The sequence below is a fragment of the Colias eurytheme genome, chromosome 13 (genome assembly GCF_061535395.1).
Source record: "Colias eurytheme isolate Ceu_HAF_F1 chromosome 13, ilColEury1 Martin Lab GWU primary, whole genome shotgun sequence".
NCBI lineage: Eukaryota > Metazoa > Arthropoda > Insecta > Lepidoptera > Pieridae > Colias > Colias eurytheme.
The window spans coordinates 3681808-3704401 of record NC_142992.1 but is presented as its reverse complement, the minus strand read 5'-3'; the positions used below and the strand labels follow the sequence as shown (position 1 = coordinate 3704401).

The following is a 22594-nucleotide window of genomic DNA, read 5'->3' as shown; positions in this document are numbered from 1 at the left end:
ATTCGGGTAACTAGGCCCAGTATGTAGTTTTTATTTTATGAATATTTTTGTCTGATCTCGATGACTAATTATTGAAAATCTAGCAAGTAACTTTGATTCACTTCCCGGTTACCGATTGAGCTGAAATTTTGTATACGTATGTAAGTAAATTGGATAGCGATGAAAAATTATCATGACATATATGGAACTGATTTGATGACGGAATCGGAAGGTGGCCATAGGAACTCAGTAATTAATTGACTCAACTTTATCGAGTTTTGGATCATTTGATTCGTGTTGAAAAATACACTAAAAAGTATTAAAATATATAAAATAACTACGTTAAAAAACCGACTTCAAAAAGGGAAAAGTAAAAAATTAAAAAGATTTGATATTATTATTTACCTACTAGTTATATATTTTTTAGTTGTGCTCATTGTGCTATTTACAAAATAGGTTTGAAGTCGGTGCCAAGCACTAAGCTCTTAGTATTGAACGCGTGTAAACCGGGCAATAGGAATTAGGAAATCAAAACTACATAATAGACTACAGGCCCATGTTGAAAAAATTATGGGTCATTTGACCCACCACCTGACCTATCTAGAATGATATAAGAGCATAAAATAATAAGATTCAGCACTATGACGTCACTCGTAAGCTGTCCACCTGAGTGCAGGTGAGAATTCGAAAGTTCAGGTAGAGATTTTCTCCCCTTGTCTCCATGATTTTTGTACGGCGTTGCGGAATAATGGCTTAAAAGCAGTATAGAAATAGTATGACACAGATGCCGTACAAAAATGGTGGTCCACAAAGTCGGAATTTATTTTTATTTTTCGACAGTTGCCGGGGTAAATTTGGTCATTTGATTTTGTACGGCATCTATGTCATACTATTTCTATACTACTTTTAATCAATTATTCCGCAACGCCGTACAATAATCATGGAGACAAGGGGAGAAAATCTCTACCTGAACCTTCGAATTCTCACCTGCACTCAGGTGGACAGCTTACAAGTGACGTCATAGTGCTGAATCTTATTATTTTATGCTCTTATATCATTCTAGATAGGTCAGGTGTTGGGTCAAATGACCCATAATTTTTTCAACACGGGCCTGTAGTCTATAAGTTTTACAAAGCTTGTGTTATGAATAAATCTGCCATAATTCGCACTTGGAGCAATGCAAAGGGTTAAGGGAAATTATTCCGGATCGAATGAGCTAAACCACAAAATTTTATCAAAAGTTTGTTGAATTCTCAGCCTGTTCTGACATGAGGGAGTTGAAACAAACTTTTATTTTACGCAAAGAAAAAAAAAATCGTAGTTTGATAGGATTTAATAAAAACAACAATAATTTAATGAAATAACTTTAATTTTAAATTATAATTAACATCACAGCACCTAACTTTTATCCACACACAATATTATATTTACAGTTGTATAATATCTGTTTCAATAAAAACAAAATTTATTCCAGTTCATTCGAATCGTCAGAACTTCCTTTAGATTGTGTTACAATAACTTTTCCTACAAAATTCTGGTAGAAAAAAATTCAAAGCATGTTGATAGAGGTATATCTTCGATCGACACTATGTACTTGTATTTACACCACATTAATTAAATGTATGAGATCGGCACTCGTCTTATAAAAATAATTTTTAATTTAGAGTCAATTTTGCAGCATGTTACCATTAATAACACAACATTGACACGGACTGCTTATCCAAATGTTTCTTCAGCTATTAAAAAACTGCGATGGCCTTTGAATAGTATGAATAATGCATACTACACATTTGTATGTAGTTAATACTACATTAGGACAACTGTTGGAATGTGTATTGCCGGTTTTTTTAAAAACCGTCTATGCTACCGATTCGTCTATGGTCTGTTTTTGGAACGAAGTAGCCATCGCTATCACGCATTGCCGCGATCATTGCAGCAAAACCTGCCGTTGGGCCGAGACTCGAAGCTTCATGTCCTCTGGCACGCAGGGAAGCTATTACTTCCTAAAATAATAAGAATACATTGATTTTAGGAAATTTTCTGCTAAGTAAGTTTATATCAAACAAAATTGATGTCATAAATGAGTCTCTACGAGTTTAATCTGGAGGCAGTGGCGCAATATTATGTTTATATTTAATAAATAAATGATATAAACTGTCACCTAAATACTAACCCAATGCATTAAAAATTATTATATAAAATTCCCTTGTTTATCTATATGAGCATAACTAGTTTAGTTTTCGTATTTATGTGCATGATACTTACTGGATTAAATGCTTCTTCATATTCTACTTTCATAGGAATCAGTTGATGGTGTAAACGTGGCTGCTGCATGACGCTTGGCAAATCTTTGCCCTCGAGTAATGTGTGAATTGTCATCTGTAAATCAAAATTAGTCATTATCTTCATCACCATCATCATTTGCACATCCGCACTTTATGGACATAGGTCTTAAAAGAATTCGGGCCATAATCATGGACCATTCGATTTTATAAAACAATTTTAAAAGAGGTTCTTTATTTTTTGAAGTGAAACTTCTTTATCGGGGTTGGAAAAAAAATTAGTGTAACATTTTTTCGTTACGCGTGACATTTTTCCGTTACGCGCCATCTTTTTCTTATTCCTACCACGCGTGATTCCACGTATTTCTGTAAAGTTGCATATACATAGTAAATTATTTTTTGATAAATAAGGTCATAAAGAAGTTTCACTTCTTACGTGTGTACACTAGTACACGCACACAATTTTTTTCTATGACGTTACTTTAGATAACAGAAATTACGAATTATTAAAATCCAAAGCAAAAATACCATACCAGCGCAACTTGAGTAGTGATCTTGGTACCGCCGGCGGCACCGAGTATCAGGTCCACGGTCTCGTTGTTCCGCAGCACGATGCTGGGCACCATGGAGCTGAGCGGCTGCAGGCCCGGGGCCAGCATGTTCGCGGGCGACGGCGGCATGCCGTACACTGACTGCTGCTGCGGTATGGCGAAGTCGTCCATCTCGTTGTTCAGCATTATGCCCAAGCTCTGCGAGCGGCGCTGTGAGCCCCAGCTGTATGTTTTTAAACATCGATTAGTATGTTGTTAGATAACAAAATATGAATGTTTCTTTTACTCTAATACCTACTAGTTTTAGGTATTGTAATTTAGCTTGGTATATCACAGAAAGTCTAATTTTTTTATCAGAACGTTACTTGTACACAATGACCACAGATCAGCTTTTTTACGCACTGAATTATTATGGTATTTAACACACTCATTTAATTTCAGGCAAACTGTTATCCAAAAATTACTGTAAATTTACAAAATGTTCACACTTACATTTGATATTTTGTCTCATTTCTGTTTTACATTCCAAATACTACAATTCTAACTTTAACTACAAAGCTACTCACATGAAGTTAATAGTGCTGGTAGCGGATACTGCACTACCATCAGGCGCGACGACAATAATATGCGCTGTCCCATGATCATCGGCTCCTTCGAACATGGCGCCGTAGTGCCGCCAGTCAGAGAACGTTCTGGTGTCGTCCACTTTCTCTCTGTGCGACCTTGCCCACTCGGGAGATGATAGATTACGTTCCAGCTAGAATAAATACTGTTAATTGATTATTGTGTTTTGTAATTGAATTAATATTAAATAGCATTAGATTCATAATTATGATCGCAGTTGCCACAGGCCGCCAACATCGATCCGTACTTATGGAAATACTATATAAATGTATAAAGGCATTTCCAACAAATGAAAGAGTTGTTGTTGGACTTGTAACATCTGCCAAATAACTACTTGACCGTAGATTATTAGGATATAGGATACCATCTCTTATAGGATGCCTGTACCTCGTAGAGGGAAAAAATATATTGGCTATATAATAATGGAAATGATGGCAGTTGAAACTGATGATTGCCCAATAAGAATAAGCTATTTTTATAACAAACTACCAAGTATAACTTATTGCATAGGTAATGTCAAATTAAGTTCGTAAATTCTGGTCCAGTCATTATGGGAAATATTTTGTAATCAGACCTATCACTTTTATGTAAGTATGTCACCAAGACTCAAGTTACACTAAGATTGTAAATTGCATTTATTGCTAAACGAAAACTACATACTATGTCATTAACATAATGAATAATATCATTACTGAGACATGTTTAGGAATTTATTCGATACTTTTCGTAACAAATATTATTAAGGAATTTATACAATAGTTGAGTTTTACTTACCATTAAAACTCGTATTATGTCCAGGAGCCTTATTCGAGGCCTTTAAACAATAATGAGAGACATCTTTGATTTCCGGCCGACATTACGTAGTTGTAGTTCCAATTATCTCCACAGAGGGCCTCGTTGTCGCGCTTCCGTGTTTACCAGAGTGACGTTTGTACAGCTAAGCTTATAAATAACGGTTTTCGCAGTAATTAGCTCATTGAGTCTCATTATTTTTAATAATTTAATTTTATTAATTATTTAATCAAACTACCAGGCAGGTCTTAATGTAAGGCCTCGAATAAGGCTCCTGGACATAATACGAGTTTTAATGGTAAGTAAAACTCAACTATTATGTCCTTACGCCGTTATTCGAGGCCTTTAAACAATAATGAGACATTGTTTGGTTTCGCCTGGTAAACAAGACGCCAATGTGATTATTTACAAAAAATAAATTAATATAATCATTTCAATTTATTATTGTGATAAGGGCTCAAACAGAGCACATAAAGAATTATTCTGATTATTAACCGGTCTCACTTCTTTTTTATAATATTTTTTGAAGGTATTTTGTGACCTCCAATTTCCCCTTGCAAGAATTTTATCTATAGATTCATTGTCTAACCAGCTCCTAAAGGCAACAGCTGATCGAACGCTACCAGGAGCAGCTTCAACACCCGCCTCTCTCAAAGCAGATTTCACCCAACCAGCTATTACAGTTCTAGAAGCGGCTTTCGCCTTGCCACAAACGGTTACAAATAAATTATCTACGTTAGCCGAGTTACGCCTATCCATGCCCAGATCTAATAAGTTTCTAATCCAAAATACGGGGTCGATATTACAGTTACTTGCGTTTGACAATAATTTCCAACCCGATTGAACATATGAATCCGAGTCAGTCTTAGATCCATGTTTGGGCCAAAAAACTATAGAATTTTCTACGGTACTATCTACATAAAAGCCTTCTGCAACACTCAAAAGTGTCAAGTCATGTATTCTACGACCTGAACACAATAATAATATAATGGCACAACGGCGTGAAATTTCCCACAAGTTACTACTATTCTGCACATTATGATTAGTTAACCACGATATCAAAATGGAGGTATCCCAAATGTTACCCGCGCGCAATTTTGGGCTAGTATTTGCTATAGCTTTTAAAATCTGTTTTACTAAAATATTCGAACTTAACTTAGAATTGTCCTCCGTCTTACATAAAGTGGACACGACTGATTTATGAACTAAAATTGTCCTATATGCAAGTTTTTCGACTAAATGTAAATCAGCTAAATATTTGGCTAAATCAGATCCTGTTGGATTCTTAATGTCGACCTTGTGTTTTAAACACCAATTAATCCACCGTTCCCAAGCAGGTTTATACGTTTTAAGAGTAGAGCCTCGCCATCCTGACCGCAACAGCGATTTTTGCTGGCTTGACCATGTTTCTAACGCTTGCGACCACCCCCACATTTCCAAATTTCGAGAACCATATTCTTTACCTTTGGTGGCGGGAGACCCGTGGTCAGATCTATTAGTTTGGTCTCCAGGTGGCGGACGGTGAAGGGTGGTGCTATCGCTCGCGACTTCAGATCTGCTCTCCAAAATGCCCGCGGCCACCTCGGTGCTACTATTAGGTACATACCTTTCGCTCGATTGAGATGCATCAAAACTCGGGGCAGGACACTCGGAGGAGGAAATACCCACGCTAACCTGAAGGTCCATTCCCAAGCAAACGCGTTGTGTTTCCATGCTTGTCGATCCCGTTGGTCTAGACTCACATATTTGGGTACCACATGAGCTCGTGTTGAAGCGAAAAGATCTACATCTGGTACTCCCCATTTCGCAAACACTAGATCTGTCGTTGATGGTAGTAAATGCCATTCCGCGGGGGACATGTTCCGCGATAGACGATCTGCTTCCATATTGTAACTGCCTGGAATGTGGTGAGGAATCAAATGTATGTCGAAAATGTCTAACAGATGGTAAACTTCGTAAGTTAGTTTCATCAGTTCCGCCGACCGACAACCCCCTTCGTTTTTCAAGTAGGCTACAACGGCTTTGTTGTCGCACTGTAGAAGAACTGACGAATGAATCAGAGAGGGACCCACTTCCCTTAAACATTTGACAACAGTGAGCATTTCCTTTTGGTTCGAATGAAGTAAGCTTTCTGCGCCCACCCATTCTCCCTTCATATGAATACCATTTAGCTCGGCCCCCCAACCCGAATCCGCCGCGTCCGTTAAGAAATGTGTGGTTGAGGGAGGATGAATTCGAGAGAACTTCTCGCAATTTACCAACCACCACTTGAGCTCCTTGACCACCTGTTGCGGCAGATGAAACGACGTTCGGCCTTGGTGTTTCAGCAGTCTGTTTGAAAGTGTTAAAAGACAACGGAAATTGAGCCGGCCCTGGGGTATAACGAGACGGGCAAAGTTTAGAAAGCCTACAGTACTCTGAGCCTCTTTCAAAGTTATGACCTGACTCTCCAATAGATGTGAAATATTTACCTTTATTTTCCGGATTTTGTTTTGTGGTAAACACTTCCTGTTCTGCCACGTGTCCCATACTATACCCAGGTATTCTAAAGAGGTCTGAGGTGAGAGTATCGATTTGTTGGTGTTTACCTTCCAGCCCAGCTCCTCTAGACTTTTTAGCACGAACTCCACTTGGTTGACGAGCTTGGCTCTGTCCTGGCATACAATTAAAAAATCGTCGAGGAAAACAATGATTCGAATACCTTTCTCGCGCAGAAATTCCGCTGTCCAGTTCGTCAGGGACGCAAAAACCTTGGGTGCTGTTGCGAGCCCAAATGGTAAACAGGTCATCTGTAACATCTGGCCCTTGTACATCAACCTCAGAAAGCAGCGATGACTCACGGCCACGGGCACGTGACAGTACGCTTGGGTGAGATCGATTTTTACCATGAAATCGTGCGGCTGTAGAAAATCTGGAACTCGATGTACCGAAATTAGTCTGAATTTCGTTACTTTGAGATATTGATTCAGTCTTTTTAAATTGAAAATTGGACGCATTGAACCGTCGCTTTTTGGTGTTAGAAAGAGGGTAGATAAAAAACTGGGCGTTTCGGGGGCATGCTGTAAAATATTTTCGGTTAGCATATTGTTTATTGCCAAATCCATCTCGACAGATGGAACAGTTTGATAGTGGACTTTGGTATGGCGCGGCATGACCAAGGGCGGTTTCGCTTGAAAAGGAATTTTGTAACCTGTTATTATTTTTAGCAGTGCTTCTGGAGCACCCCTCTCTTTCCAAATACTCACAAACTCCGTTAACCTGCCCCCCCGAAACGTCTGTAAATAATCAAAATCTTTTATCACCTTTGCCTCTTGGACGCGAGGCACTAGTACTGTTAGATTGCGGTCGGTTAAAACGCATTTGCTTAAATTGTGATCTAAATTGAGGTCGAAATAAACGCTCATTAAAGTCATAATTAGGACGCACTCCTTTGGGAGGTGCATAATGTCTAAAACTATTATTATTATTATAATTGAACGCAAACGGTGCAAAGGAGCGACCGGTTTGGTTTTGAATAAACGTACTAGGTCCAGGTTGCGCAGCCTGGGACCCAGAAATAACTCGCTTTTCTTGCGCAGAAAAGGAGGATTTATTTTGCGAAAAAATTTTATTAATACCGCCATTTATTTTTAAAAATTCAGAAAATGCTTCCTTTTCAAAAGCCGCCGCGATTCCGCATTCACAAGAAGGCGGAATCTTTTTTAAACTAACCCTTAAAAACTTATCTTTTACCAAATTTAAGAAAAAATCCCTTCTTTGTTCAACAATATCCGCTCGTCGACCGCATACTAATTGTAAGCAATCAAGAGAAATTTTTTGAAAACTGCCCGAAAATGTCTCTTTAATTTTAGAAAGCAAGGATTCTTTGTTTATTTCCTCACTGTCATTAGTCCATTGTAACAATTCCGATACGCCCTTTTTTAACGCATCGCTTTGCATAATTAACGCATGAGTAATAGCACTTAACGACTTTTCAGTTGCAATTAAATTATTAGATTTTTCGAATTGTTTAATTTCATCGTTTACTTCAAGATCAACAAATCCCGGACGAGCGTTATACAATTTTTGAATATCGGCATAACGTACGTTTGTCCAATTCTCCGAATTGAAATGTTGAAGAGAATTTAATAATTGCAAATGTTCAGTTGAAGTATTTGCTACAGTTGGCTCTTTTAAATTTGTAGTCAAATCGAAGTTAAAAGAAACGCTCGGCTCGACAGCCGGTTCGCTTACATGATCACAATTATCAAAATTAATTCCATCTGAACAATAACTATACCCTGGCGGGTAGTAGCCAAAACCAGAGGAGAAATTCGCAAGAAAATGCTGTATTTCACTGACCTGATTTGAAAGTAATGATAAACTTTCATTTTCCTTACGTGTTTTCTTGTTCTTACTAGGTTTGCTGCTTTTTCGTTTTCTTTTAACCGCCTTTTTAGGTGAACGTACGACCTCCTCTTCATCCGACGATAACGACGACGAACAATCGCTGGATGCCAAATTATCATTTGGCATCTTCTCACTACCTCCGTCACTCATTTTAAATACACTTAACACGACAACTTCTATTTAAATTTTAAACTGTAACTAATTTTAATATTTAAAACTTTAATTTCAAAACGTAATATAATAGCAAACTACAACTTTTATTCCAAAGGATAATAAACGAACGCTAACAGCGTTATCCCAAGATATACTGTCGGTACGAAAATTAAGACGCCAATGAGCTAATTACTGCGAAAACCGTTATTTATAAGCTTAGCTGTACAAACGTCACTCTGGTAAACACGGAAGCGCGACAACGAGGCCCTCTGTGGAGATAATTGGAACTACAACTACGTAATGTCGGCCGGAAATCAAAGATGTCTCTCATTATTGTTTAAAGGCCTCGAATAACGGCGTAAGGACATAATATCGTTATTTGCTGAATACCCATCTTTTTTAAATCCTCTTTAACTTAGCATAGTTATTACAACCTCATAACTATAATCAAAGATTAGTTAGGTAGTAGGTACATAGATCTATACCACAGATAATTTAGTATGTAGGACTAGGCATAGAAATCTAAATAACAAGACACAATAGAAGTGCTGTAATGTCATAATTCGTATGAAAACCGCTGTCGCCAAAATCAACACATTCAAACCGAAAGCTAAACAGTACACACAAGTAAACTATGCCTTTTATTGGACAGCTTGATTTTAGTGAAAACTAACTTAACTATTAAATTAAACTTTTGAATATGTATCCTAACGCACGAATTTACGGTTTATTTTAGAATAACATCCCTAAGTATATGAGACTTTTTGCTCCAATACGAACAAACGTGATAATAAGAATGGTCGACTGTGTCATTCATTGTTATTTCGATTACTATGGTGACACTCGTAATACTTGTAAATATTCTATAATTTTAAGGAAAAACGGCATTATTTCTAAAAAAAAATATTTTCCGATGAAATATTATTCCTTTATAAGTATAATTACAACTTGTGGAAGAATTTCCGCAATGGGAATTGCTGAAACACACCATGTATACACTCATAGGTACGTCTCCAGAGCAACTGAACAGTGACGAATGCACTGGTGATGTGAACATCACCTGAGTGGCGACAAGGTCACGCACGCTTACGACTTCTAGTGTCTTGTTATTTAGATTTCTATGGACGTAGGTATCTATATTCTGCAATAAGTAGCCTGACTCTTCTACATACTCGCGTTAATATACACGCAGCAGAATACGGAATACGTAACTAATAAGTGCATGGGTGCAATTCATAAAGTAAAAAAAAAATTGGTTGTCTGTAAAGTCGGTTTACTGACGATAGTTGAACGTGACAACGTCCGATTGTTCTTTGTCCGATTGTTCTTTGATTGTTTCTTTGTCGCTCGTTCCGCGCTCTCGCTTGCACTTCAAGCCTTACATGGAACGCCTCAAAGCGAGGTAACGCCGCATGAGTCATGTTTTTTCGTGCGTGCAGCCAGCTCTATCGAATTATAAGACGTTGTCACGTCAAAAAAAAACGCATCATCAATTAGCACAATCAATAAAAACCTCACCTCCAAAATATCGAACGGTAGAGCGTTAGAGCGTGAAGGGTCGCCGAGGCCGGTGCGTCGCGCGTACGCGTACTTGAACGTCTCGACGACGCGGTGCCAGTAGAGGTTGGTGTCGGGCGGCACGGCGGACCCGGCGCCGGCCCAGCCGTGCAGCATGTTCAGTATGAACGCCAGCACCGACCCGGAGCCCGGCAGCGGCACCGAGTAGAGCGTGTGCTCGCCGGACACTTGCACCGCGATTGGGTCTTGCCATTCTACCCTGCAAATTGCAATCACATTAACAATCCATACTAATATTATAAATGCGAAAGTAACTCTGTCTGCCTGCTACTAAATCACGCCTAAACTCCTGAACCAATTGTCATGAAATTTGGTATGGAGATATTTTGATACCCGAGAAAGGACATAGGCTTCTTTTTATCCCGGGAAAATGACGCAATCCCGGAAATCCCACGGGAACGGGAACTATGCGGGTTTTTCTTTGAATGAATCTCTATTTCCCTTGGTCACGAGTCACGACTCACGATATATCACGCATGAACGGCTGGAATTTCGATCAAAATTTTATTGTTGTGCTTATAATTATCAGGGGTCGTGTTATTACCTCTTATTTCCAGACAGTTTACGCCCTGAATTGAACTGACTGGCAAATTCATATGATATTATCGCAACTTATTTGCCTTTAAAAAATACAAAAAATTTACGGTTATTTTAACTTCACACGCGTTTGACAATTCGTGCGGATACTGAACAACATCAGTATCCTGACGAGTCGAATAGAATGCTACAGCTTAGAGCTGTGAGATTTGAGAACGGTTGAAAAAAATAGAAAGACTTATTTATAAAGCTTGAGGATTATCGATATTTTCGTCATTCACCAAATTTTATCATATCATTATCAGTCTCATATCTACTTCTGCCATCAACGAATTTTAAAAATGAATTTGTGATAACAATGTGATAAGATCATCCCAAGTACGCAAGAAAATTATCGTCATGCAGGCGAAATATTATTAATTTGTGAATTCTTATCAAACCAAACAAAATAAATAATAATATTTACCGGTAGTTCCTGAGGTCTTCTTCTGTGACGATGCCACCGAAACCCTCTATGTCTCGCACGAGCGCCGCCGTGAGGGTGCCGTTGTGCATCGCCTCCGGGCCCTCCTCCGCGATGATGTCGAGTGTACGCGCCAGGGTTGGTTCGCGGATTTTGTCCCCAATGTTCCATACTTCTCCCGTCGCTGGATTCACGTACACTTCCCTGGTTGAATAATAAGTCTCATATATTAAGTCATATTATTTAAATTTGTTAGAAATATATAAATTGAAATTCTTATGTGTAACTAATACTTAGGTACCATAAGCTTCAAGTGTATTATTTTTACCTCAAAGACGGCTCTGCGTGTATCCGCGCGCTGTGCGTTTTCAGAACGCGCGCCATGTATTCGCTGACTTGATGGCCGTTGCGAGCGAGGTCCGCCGCCGGCTTCACGAGCTCCCGCCACGGTAAGCGGCCGTACTCCCGATATAACGCGCCGTAGCCTCGCAGCTCGCCGGGCACGGCTATAGCGAGCCCGCCGACCGTGGAAGACGCGTTGGCGAACATGTCCTCGTGCGTCGCTGCTGGCGCTCGTTCCCTGGCGTTCATTACTCGAACTCGTTTCGTTGGCGCGTCGTACACCGTTGCTAAGAAGCCGCCGCCAAGACCCATGCATTGCGCGCACCCTAGACCCTCGCAGAACAGTGTCGCGATCGCAGCGTCCACCGCGGACCCATCTCTTTCCAATATACTCCTGTAACAATACGTTGTATTAACATTTGGACTCACACGATGCTGATGATAATAATATGAAAAATACAGACTAAATTTAGCTTCCGACGTGCATACAAAAAGTATCTCATGTCGCTTCAGCTTCTTTCCCCGTAAGCCGCACTGTATCTATCTTTGTATCCCTCTTATTATTCATTCCATATTACACTTGTATAAACATTATTTTTTAATTACTCTTCTGTCCTGATCTTCTTGTGACTTTTAAAATGTATGTGTGTGTATGTATATACCAACTTTCTTTCATCCTTGCATTTAAATCTTTGTAAATAATACCATATTAAATAATATTATATTATATCTATTTATACTGCCTATTATATTATTTTTTATTTTATTTCTGGTTTAAGTTTTTTCTTTTTTTCCATTTTTTTGGTTCCATCTGCCTTCTGGGTTCTGGCAGAATAAACAGCGTCATGAGTCAGCCGACTCATGACATATGCTGAGCCAGGACCCTTTCACAGCCATAACACCTTATTAGCAACCTATTTACTTATTTATTTATTATGTATTAAATTGTCATGTGTTTGGTGTTTTTTATTTGTATTTTTTCTTCTTCTTCTTCTTCTCTTAATTAATGGCTCCACCCAATAAAAAGGGACTTCGCCAATGTCCAGTATATATGGGAGAGACAGGACTCAAATTTCAGCTAGTTAGACTTGTTCGGTTGTGACATTTAACATTTGGAACTGAGTGGGAAAATGCAGAAATTTTGATCAACTTGGAGCGGCTAGAACAAACACATAAGACAATACAGGTTATATATATTACAGACTACAGGATACACTAATATAGTTTATAAATATAATAAGGGGTTAATACTTTAGTTTGTTAAAGGAAATAAATTTAGATAGAATTTCAACAAATTTGGAAGGTACTAAAGTCAACAAACATTTAAAATTTGTGGGACGAGGGATTTCAGGAGGGAGGACATCCAGTAATGAGGAACGAAGCTTGGTACATTCAAAGAATAGGTGGTCAGTAGTACCTTCATCCAAACCACACTCACAAATAGAGTGATCACGTACTCTAATTTTCGCCAGGTGGACAGGAGTACAAGCATGGCCGAAGCGGAGTCGACAGATAGTGGATGTTACTAGTTTGTCAAATTTGCGAAAACGGAAAAACCACGGTTTGTGTGGAATAGTAGGCTGAATATCCCAATAGAATTTACCTTTTGTGCGGCTGGACTCTTGCCAAAGATTCAACCACTTCCTATCCAAACGCAATTTTGATAGTGGAACAAGGTCTTGACTATAATTACTGAAGTGAGTATTGAACCCACTTGCGTAGCAGACTTAGCCAAAGAGTCAGCCATGTATTTTTTCTATGTTAAGTACTGTGATTGTCAGTTGTAATAATGTGTTATTTTTGTGAATAAATGTTTGTCTATTGTCTATTGTCTATTGTCTAAATATTTGGATCTATAGGAACCTATGCCAATATTATAAACACATCTTTTTAGTACAATAATTGTAATAAGTTAATGATAGTTAGTTAGGTATAATAAGTTTGTTCAGCAATAATGATTAAATTTAACTCAATCAAACAATTTACCCAATTTATAAAGCTACAACATCAATAATGTTCACATATTTCTGCAATTTACCGTGTTTATAAACAATAACAATTTGCTTGGTATTATTATTTAACATTGATAATGCCTTAAGTTTATTTCTGACGTCGTTGCATTTATTGGGCAATGATTTTAAATGTTACTAGTAATATTTATTCCTAGTAACATTATAATATGCTAAGTACCTACCTATTCACTCATGAAAACATAACGCTTTTTTATGATTTTGTTTAGTAGAAAATAAGCATACAAATGATACAATGATACAATATGGTATCACCCACAGTCTCACCTCTCATGGTTTAATTTGGGACAACTGAATAATATGCAAATTTTAAAACACGTATGTGATCTTACAAAAGACAGACTTCCGCGCACATTTTCATTTTCCATTTCCACGCATTTTCTAAAGATTTTACCTAACTTTAAGTACGTTGGTACGTTTTATATGTTGAAATTTAACAAGATACATTAGTAAAAACGGATTGTTTCTATTCCCATGCACAGTGGCAGATTTATACATTTTCATTTAACGCGCCCACCAGCCCCGTGCACGTCAGCATGCACGCACCCTCCCCGGCCACGCCCCTGAACAAAAAAAGACGGGTTGCACTCCGGGAGTGCCCGCAGAAGTGAAAACTTGATTATTAACGTTGAGCATGTTTGATACCCATCCGTCTTACGCTTTTTCGAGTAAATACCTGTTTTTCGTATTTTCAACTCATTAGGGTACAATTACACTTTCGTGTTCGCTATTCGCCTCGCAACGAATCGCGATGTAATATTCGACGAATCATTCATAAACGCAATAGGTAGGTAGGTATACGAGTGTCGATGCGAACCACTGTTTGACTGTGGTTTGACTGTTCACACCGGTAACACGAATTCGCGAATCTCAAAGCGAATAGCGAGCACACATGCGTGTTCGTTATTCGCCTTGCTATTGCATTGTAAATGTATTAGGAACTAATAACTAATACAATATGGAGAAAAAGAGTGAACAGGTAACTTCTAGGGAAGCGCGCTCCATCATATCTCAGATTACCATCAGGCGAGATCGTGGTCAAGCGCTTCTCTATCATACAATAAAAAAAGAAGTTTTACCACTAACCGTCCAACAGAAGCACATTCAACGCCATTGGCAGCGACGACGGCCCGAGGGAAGCGCGCGTGGTGGCTGGTCCACGGCTGCAGCACCAGCACTGCCACCAGCGCGCCAACCACCAGCGCTGCCAACACGCTGCCTATTAACAACCAACGCGACCTGCCGAACAAATACATCACTAATATTATAAACTTGCTGTGTCATACTTTGTGGTCGTACTGTTCCACCTGGGTTTATAACTACACATAGCTTTTTGGTTATTCTGGTGTACATAGCTTTTTGATTACACCCATAACCTATATTACTATAGAATTTTATCAAAACCCGTCCAGTTTTTTCGTGAAAGAGTAAGAAACCTGCATCCATTCTTATTTCTTACACATTTTCGGATTTATAATACCAGTAGGATTTATAATCACAAGTCAACACGTAGGTACCTACTCTAAATTACTGATTCGTGTATAGCGTTGTAAGTTATAAAATGTAAATTCATTTCCTTGTTATTACTTTCGTATTTGCTGATTAGTTAGGAATGGCGAGTTTATGGACAGGATACATATTATATCCGGCTCTAGCGTGTTGTTTATAAAATATTTTTTTAAATCCCTTGTAGCTCTCTTTTTATAAACCAGTTGTACCTATTCTTGACTAGCTTATCTTGAGTTCAACTCAAAGACGTGTTTTATTCATTCAATTAAATTTAATCAGAAATTTGTACTTACTATATATTTAAGAGTTGCTACGGTTATACGAGTAGGAACAACTTTTAAAAGATGGAAATGCCTAAATAGTTATGAATTAGAGTAACATCGATAGCCAAGACCAAGGTAATTAATAAAATTAGTCGTAAATTGATACACACTTTTATATACGTCACGATTTTTAACTATTCAGACACGTATCCACATAACTATAACTGCTGTTTTGTTTTCATGATTCAGGAAGTGAGAAAATTGTTTTAAATTTAACAAAAAGTAAAAATACGATATTTTTCTAAAATTTTGCGTGTATAGAGCCAATTATGGCTTTTGTAAATGTCAATAATTAAACTTCATTATTCAGTTGTGACAAGGTATTATTTTTTCCTGTGATTTTTTCATTGTCCCTAAGGGCGTATTCAGAAAGAAAGCTTGAAACTTATAAGCGCTTATCGGCGCTTGTCATGTTCATATATTTTCCTGTCAGTGCTGTCAACCCGCGCAGGAAAATATATGAACATGACAAGCGCCGATAAGCGCTTATAAGTTTCAAGCTTTCTCTCTGAATACTCCCTAAGTTTATATAGAAACTTAGGGAAATAAGGTATCCATTTAGAACATATTTAGAAAGTATCTGTATAATATGACCTATTTTTAAATTATGTATAAGGATATCATCGTTTTTCTTTGAATTATCCTCAACTTTTAGTTTTACAAGAAAACTGAAGCTATTAAGTATAATGATAGGTAATTAGTATTTGCGTAGCTAGACTGTATATCAGGTTTAAACACATTTAGTACTTACACAGTTGTATATTTAATGACTAGCTTTGTTCTCGTGTACTATTGTAATTTACTGTGTGACTGATTCGATTGTTCTGTCGTTATCTCTCTTTTGTAAAACTGCATGTTAATCTGGTCTGAGCGTTTGCAAGATAGTTAGTACAAAAAATACGTTTTTTTTTAAATTGGTGATGTAAATTTCTGCGGAGGCATTGTAAAGGAAAAGATTTTCAATTTAATATAATTTTTATTTTTTTTTAAATTCAATTCAATTTAATATAAATTTTTATCTATAATATAAAAATGAATCCCAAAATGTGTTGGTAAGCGCATAACTTGAGAACGGCTGAACCGATTTCGTTAATTCTTTTTTTTATTATATTCCTTGTAGTACGAAGTACGAGGATGGTTCTTATGTAGAGAAAACGTAAACATGTACCACGGGCGAAGCCGGGGCGGACCGCTTGTTTTTAATATAATAATATTACATAGATATATATTTTTAAGGTGAGTCCCTATATATAAGTAGTATGTAACTACCCGATATACAAGTGAAATTCTGAAATTTTGATTCTTCATAGTTCGTAGCACCTCTACACGGTCTACACCTATAGCCATATCATAATTATTATTTATTAATAAAGACCTAGCCTAAAAACTTAACAAATTATATAAAAGTATCACTCTATCTATTAAAAAAAACCTCATCAAAATCCGTGCGTTACGACAAGATTCAGCTTCAGCGACTTGTATGATGATGAGTATAATGATGATAGTCACTGATGTTATAGCCTACACGTTGCTATGAAATCAAATAAATTTAATTAAATTGTCGTTGTAATCATGTGAATGAGGTACATTTTATTATCAAGATGCTACCAATAATAACTAAACTACAGAATATACTTACCGCAAATTTATCTACATTTTCATTTAAATATAATGAAAGTTAAGTAATTTATGAGTTGAAACCTATTTATCCCACGTATTGTTACAGGTTACCATCATAACATTGTATCAACAAACACAAGCGGCGCGGGCGCGGGCGTGCCATAAGCGCACCTCTTGAATTTGTTTTGCACCACGTGCGGGCGCGCATCGGGCGCACTGCCGGCGTGCATCGGGTGCGCTATTGGCATTTTGTATGAAATAACTTTGGAAAGGCGGCGCAACCGTGGCGTACCGTCTCGACGCCTTTCCAAAATTCTTTCATACAAAATGTATAAGAAGGACGTGGTGCAAAACAGATTCAAGAGGTGCGCTTATGGCACGCCCGCGCCCGCGCTGCTTGTGTTTGACCCGCGCCTAAGGTAACATATCTTTGGCAATATGGTAAGTACCTACCTACGTTTGTTGATGTCAGAAGTTTATATTTATTTATCACTAAAATACTTTTAGCACGTATTATGTACGCATCATATCTTTATGATTCTGTATTTGTATATTTATGTTATCATCATGACAAATAAAATAACAATTCTTCACTTATCCTAGGGCTTTGTGAAAATGAATTAGAGTAGCAATTACCTAATTTAATAACTGATAAAAGACTGATAAGAATAATAGGTATACATACTTTCATGATTTCCAAATAATTTATCGGTGCAATTAACTATAAACCGGATAACTGTAAACATAGAGCGGGTCCTCCTGACACAGGTTTTATCTTAAACTTACTAGGAGGGCCCTACTGCTCCAAATTGTGTAAAATTTAAAGGAAATAAACTATTTTTTTTAAACCACAGATTAATATTCAGTTTATAAATCTGATAAGCTAAGCTATGAACGATGATATACATAATCTAAATTCTAGGACAGAGGTATCGTCAGTGGATACTTTGAAAATAAAATGTTTTTCTCTAGCACAAAAAGCTGAATTTAATGTCTCAAATATCTTTGAGAAGAATACGTTATATTTTTACTAAGTAATTATGAATTTTATAATCGAAATAAAGTTTTCATTTCACGAACGTAATCTTATCTTTTTAATTAATTAGGTATTATTACCAGTAGCAATGCTGCAGCAATGGTACTAATTACAACATAGGTATTTACTGAACGTTTAATTATTGATACCTACGGGTAAACACCGGAAGGAACGATTAAAACACGTTCCATTGATTAATTTAAAATTTTCGTTAACTTTTTTTTAACTTAAAAAGATTTAACTATTCTGTATTCTGCTCGTAATTCGTCGGGACTGCTAATTTGAATTAGGTGGCCTATAAGACCTTGACACATTTAAGTGAATTCGGCAATAGAACAATAGGTAATAAGGTCAATTAATTGTGAATATATGAATTACGAAATAATACGACCCTCTTTGTTTTGTTTCATCTATAATTAAAATAAAACGTAAATACATAAGGTGTTTGGTCATCGTAATTTAATTCGTTTATTACAGACACGGGAGGGAATTAATTTTAATATGTACTTATAATCTATAATTATAATTAAGGAATACTTAATAGGTAAGTAGTTATATATTTTATTTATTTATATATTTTTATTTTCCTTGCCTCCTCGAGGGAAGAAGCGAGGAAAGAAAGTTATGTAACTGCTTACTTATAATCCGAATATATTTTAATAAAAAAATTAGGAAAAGCTAAATTTAACACGAAGAAGAATAATTTCTTGAAACCTACAAAAATGTAATTTAAGTACGCTAACTTAGATCATTAAGTAATGATCTAAGCTTCTAAGCTAACTAAAGTACTAACTACTTTAAATTATTTATCTACTTAGGTATATCGCAAGACGCAAAAAAATTGCTGAGATTCACAAACAGAAATTTCGTACACGTGCTAACATCGTAATTGGTTTATATACTAATAATATATATTATCTAGATATGATATTTAAAGATAATTGATCGTGCATATACCTACTTACATTGCTAAAATTATTATTGTTGTAAGAAAAATAAAAGCCTTGCCTATTATTATTGATAGAAATAAGAAATGTAAGTACCTACCTATAATATTCCTGATATCGCGTTTAAGAAAGTTTGTGCCTTGTTAACATACTCAAATGATGGTATTATAATACAAGGAAAGGCGTTTCAATATTTAAATATCGATTTATGCATAATGAAGAATGTTGCCAAACTTGTTATTATTAAATAGGTACTTATTCCGGTTGCGAAACAACGGAATTTTTTACCATTGGTTATGAATGATGATTTAATGTGTTTTTTTTTGTTAAAAAAAGACCTATAGAGTACACAATCAAAGAACACAAAAAAGTTAGTGTACCTAACTCCTTTGACATTAATACAAAATGATCTTTCAAAAATCTTAATATGCAGATAAATGATCTTAACTTCCACCACATCTTAGTTATCACATTGTACACTAAATAGCTAAAAGTTAAATAATAATATTACAAAGGTAATTGATATAATATAATATGATATTATATCATATCTTTGCTATGATATTTTTTTACTGTAAATCTACTTTTTTTTTCTTACATAATTAGATATACAGGGTTACTTGTAAAACACCGGCAACCTCGCAGGACAAGACAGCTAACATCATAAGTAACAACATTTGTTCTACGACATTTGATAATTTGTTAGATTTTATTTTCATACAAAAATAAATATTCATTTAATTTTCCGTCTAAATATTATAAACTCTACGCCTCCCAAAAATTACGTAAACAAAAAGCGAACGAGAGGGGGAAGGGGGCGTCGCGTCGTCCATCCGATAATTAATAGAACATAGACTTACAAATGTAAGGAGAGTACAATAAAAGTTTAAAAAATCATTTAAAAATAATTTATTGCGTTATGCCAAAAGTCGTAGAACAAATGTTGTTACTTATGATGTTAGCTATCTTGTCCTGCGAGGTTGCTGGTGTTTTACAAGTAACCCTGTATATATTATTTTTATTATATCCGAACCCAAATGTTATAGTGTTTAAGGTGATTCTGTATAGTTTAATTATTATTATTTTGTTGACATAATTATAAAAATTTTAAAACATCCAAAACCAAAAATTATTTCATTTTTACACAATTTTTCCAAATCTCAACTAATCTTAAAAAGTGCACCATTTGCGAAGTGCACCATTTGAGAAGTGTACCAGTTGCGAAGTGTACCATTTGAGAAGTGTACAAGTTGCTAAGTTCACCATTTGAGCATGGTGTACAAGTTGAGAAGTGCACCAAATGCGTCCAACCCTTCTAAATTCTATGTAGATACTATATAAAATAGAGATAAAAGAAAGTTATTTCCTATGAACATATTAGAATTTTACTGCATTCAAAACTTACGTGATCGCAAATTCCTACTGGGGAAAACTTGTGCCTACACTCTTGCTCTTCCTTTCAGGGCCACAATCCACGTCTTTGGCCAAATACAAAGCTTATTGATGAAATATTATTTACCATCACCCTTTTTGGTTTTCGGATAAGAATTTAACTGTTTTCTTTTTGAAAGACTTTGAACAGTGATGTGAAAAATAGACGATATTACCTAGTTAATACGCGCTCTTTTCATCAAACGCTCGACTTTCTTTTACATAAATAAGTCACATTTCGACCATTATAACGTAAATTATTAGGTATAATTAATCTACTAATTGTTTTTTCAGTCAGTTTAATTAATCAGTTTTGAAACATTATTTTATTAGTATATAGAAAAGTACATTATTCCCACGTAAAATAAAGTGTTTTATTTAGATTTCTTCCCTTTTCAACCGGGCTGTAATTGGGCAAGTGACATTTTTGATATCCATTTTGATAATGATTCGATATTGTAAACTACCTGCTAAAGGGATTTCAAAAAAGAAAATTTTTTTTACCCTCAGGTAATTGTATTTTACCCAACGTGTGATGACTTTGTAAAAATATAATGATTGACGTATTTTGATGATTTCGTTTAATATTGTTTAGAGAATATGAATACTGTTGTAAATTTAGTAGTAAACGAAGGTGTGCAAAATTAATTCATTCCGCATTTACCTACACAAGTATTTGTAGAAATAATAAATAGATGACAATTTAAATAGAAAACACAAATCGATTCATAAAAAATTAATTAAAATACGATGATGAAGTATTGAAACTCGTTTTATTGTTTTTGATAGTACGAGTTTTGTTTTAAATACAGGTAATATCGTATTACTAGAGGAAATAAAAGTAATAAAAGTAGTAAGTATAAATGTTTAGTAAGATAGATCAAATTATCCTTCTAGGAAATGTGAAAGTTATGTATAAATTTTATATAATAACAAAACAAGGGCTGAACCGATTTGGATGGAATTTGGTATCCAGGTAGATGGCGTACAAGAAGGCCTGACTGGACATAGTTGCAGCCGGGGCATGCGGTAAATAATCAATCTAAAGGAGTTAAGAATCAATTTAAGATAAATATATTATTTATCTCAAATTGTATCTTTTGCTATCAATGAATAATCTGGAGAGCGTACGCACCTGACCTACCTTCCACGTTATATTTAAAATTACCTACCTGCATTATCACATTTTCATATATCACAGTACACTCAAAAATATATGTTTAGCGAATATTCACGTATCTCACCTTAACATTTTGCTGGTGGCACGACAACTACTATCAAATGGTGCGCACTGACTGCGCAAGCGTTTAGTTTTTAGAAGGCCGTTTCGTTGCGAATTGCGATATAGGTACAAGAACCATTAGCTGGAGTTCTGCCTACAAATGAATGTCAGCCACCTTATTATTTAATTCATTGCTGTGACAATACCTCGTGTTTGTTTGAGGATAATAAATGTTCGTGTTTGACTTGGGTATGCTTACCGACTGCTTATATTTTATTGAGCAGGCTCTATCAAACATATTATAATACGAAAAGCATACGGCAGGTTTGTTGTCATTAAGTTTCTGTTGGTATCAAAATTTGGCGAGACGTTTTTGTTTTTGCTTTGAGGTCATTTTATCTCAATGGTGATATCTCTTTTTTTATAATTTACAGTATTAGATACTATAGACTAACTAATCATTCAAATTTTCTGTTATCATTCAAATTACTGTATTCAACTTCTGTAATTCAGCAGTAGCCAGTAGGTAATATTGCTAATTTTTTAATAGGATATATGTACTTAGAAGTATTCATGTATGTAGTCAATGTAGCAGTGGCCTTGACCTCGACTGGGTCAAATTAGGATAACCTACAAGTAAGCAAAACTTGGACGTCTTTCTTAATTATTAGATAATATTAATTATAATTTTTTTGTCTAGAGATAGAACTAAGGTGGCTAATGGCTATAGATGGCTATATGGGCAACTTTTTACCGCTAGGAAATATTTCATTCCCATGGGAAATA

The 22594-nt window shown here is 36.0% G+C and overlaps 2 protein-coding genes across 3 annotated transcripts; both read right to left on the bottom strand.

Annotated features, from left to right (window-relative positions):
* Window positions 1–1330: 1330 nt before the first annotated feature.
* LOC149903297 (glutathione hydrolase 1 proenzyme-like) lies at window positions 1331–21972 on the bottom strand. Of its 2 annotated transcripts, XM_090109047.1 has the most exons (9): window positions 21831–21972; window positions 14807–14959; window positions 11677–12084; window positions 11352–11552; window positions 10289–10547; window positions 3379–3569; window positions 2795–3035; window positions 2245–2358; window positions 1331–1982 (listed from the first exon to the last, which is right to left on the bottom strand). In XM_090109047.1, the coding sequence occupies exons 1-9, from the start codon at window positions 21836–21838 to the stop codon at window positions 1827–1829; spliced, it is 1731 nt and encodes a 576-aa protein (XP_089965173.1). In that variant the 5' UTR covers window positions 21839–21972; the 3' UTR covers window positions 1331–1826. The 2 variants fall into 2 exon arrangements, with proteins under 2 accessions (XP_089965173.1, XP_089965172.1); XM_090109046.1 differs by lacking the exon at window positions 21831–21972 and having other exon boundaries at window positions 14807–14991.
* LOC149903298 (uncharacterized) lies at window positions 4670–6031 on the bottom strand. Its single transcript, XM_090108880.1, has one exon. The coding sequence runs from the start codon at window positions 6029–6031 to the stop codon at window positions 4670–4672; it is 1362 nt and encodes a 453-aa protein (XP_089965006.1).
* Window positions 21973–22594: the final 622 nt, after the last annotated feature.

What these genes read in the sequence shown, in the direction of transcription:
- LOC149903297 (XM_090109046.1), bottom strand. Translation starts at nt 14,976, where the DNA reads ATGTATTTGTTCGGCAGGTCGCGTTGGTTGTTAATAGGCAGCGTGTTG. An exon ending in CACGCAGAGCCGTCTTTGAG is followed by an intron (nt 11,553 to 11,676) that starts GTAAAAATAATA and finishes TTATTCAACCAG; the next exon opens with GGAAGTGTACGTGAATCCAG. An exon ending in ATGAAGAAGCATTTAATCCA is followed by an intron (nt 1,983 to 2,244) that starts GTAAGTATCATG and finishes TTATTATTTTAG; the next exon opens with GAAGTAATAGCTTCCCTGCG.
- LOC149903298 (XM_090108880.1), bottom strand. Translation starts at nt 6,031, where the DNA reads ATGGGGAGTACCAGATGTAGATCTTTTCGCTTCAACACGAGCTCATGT.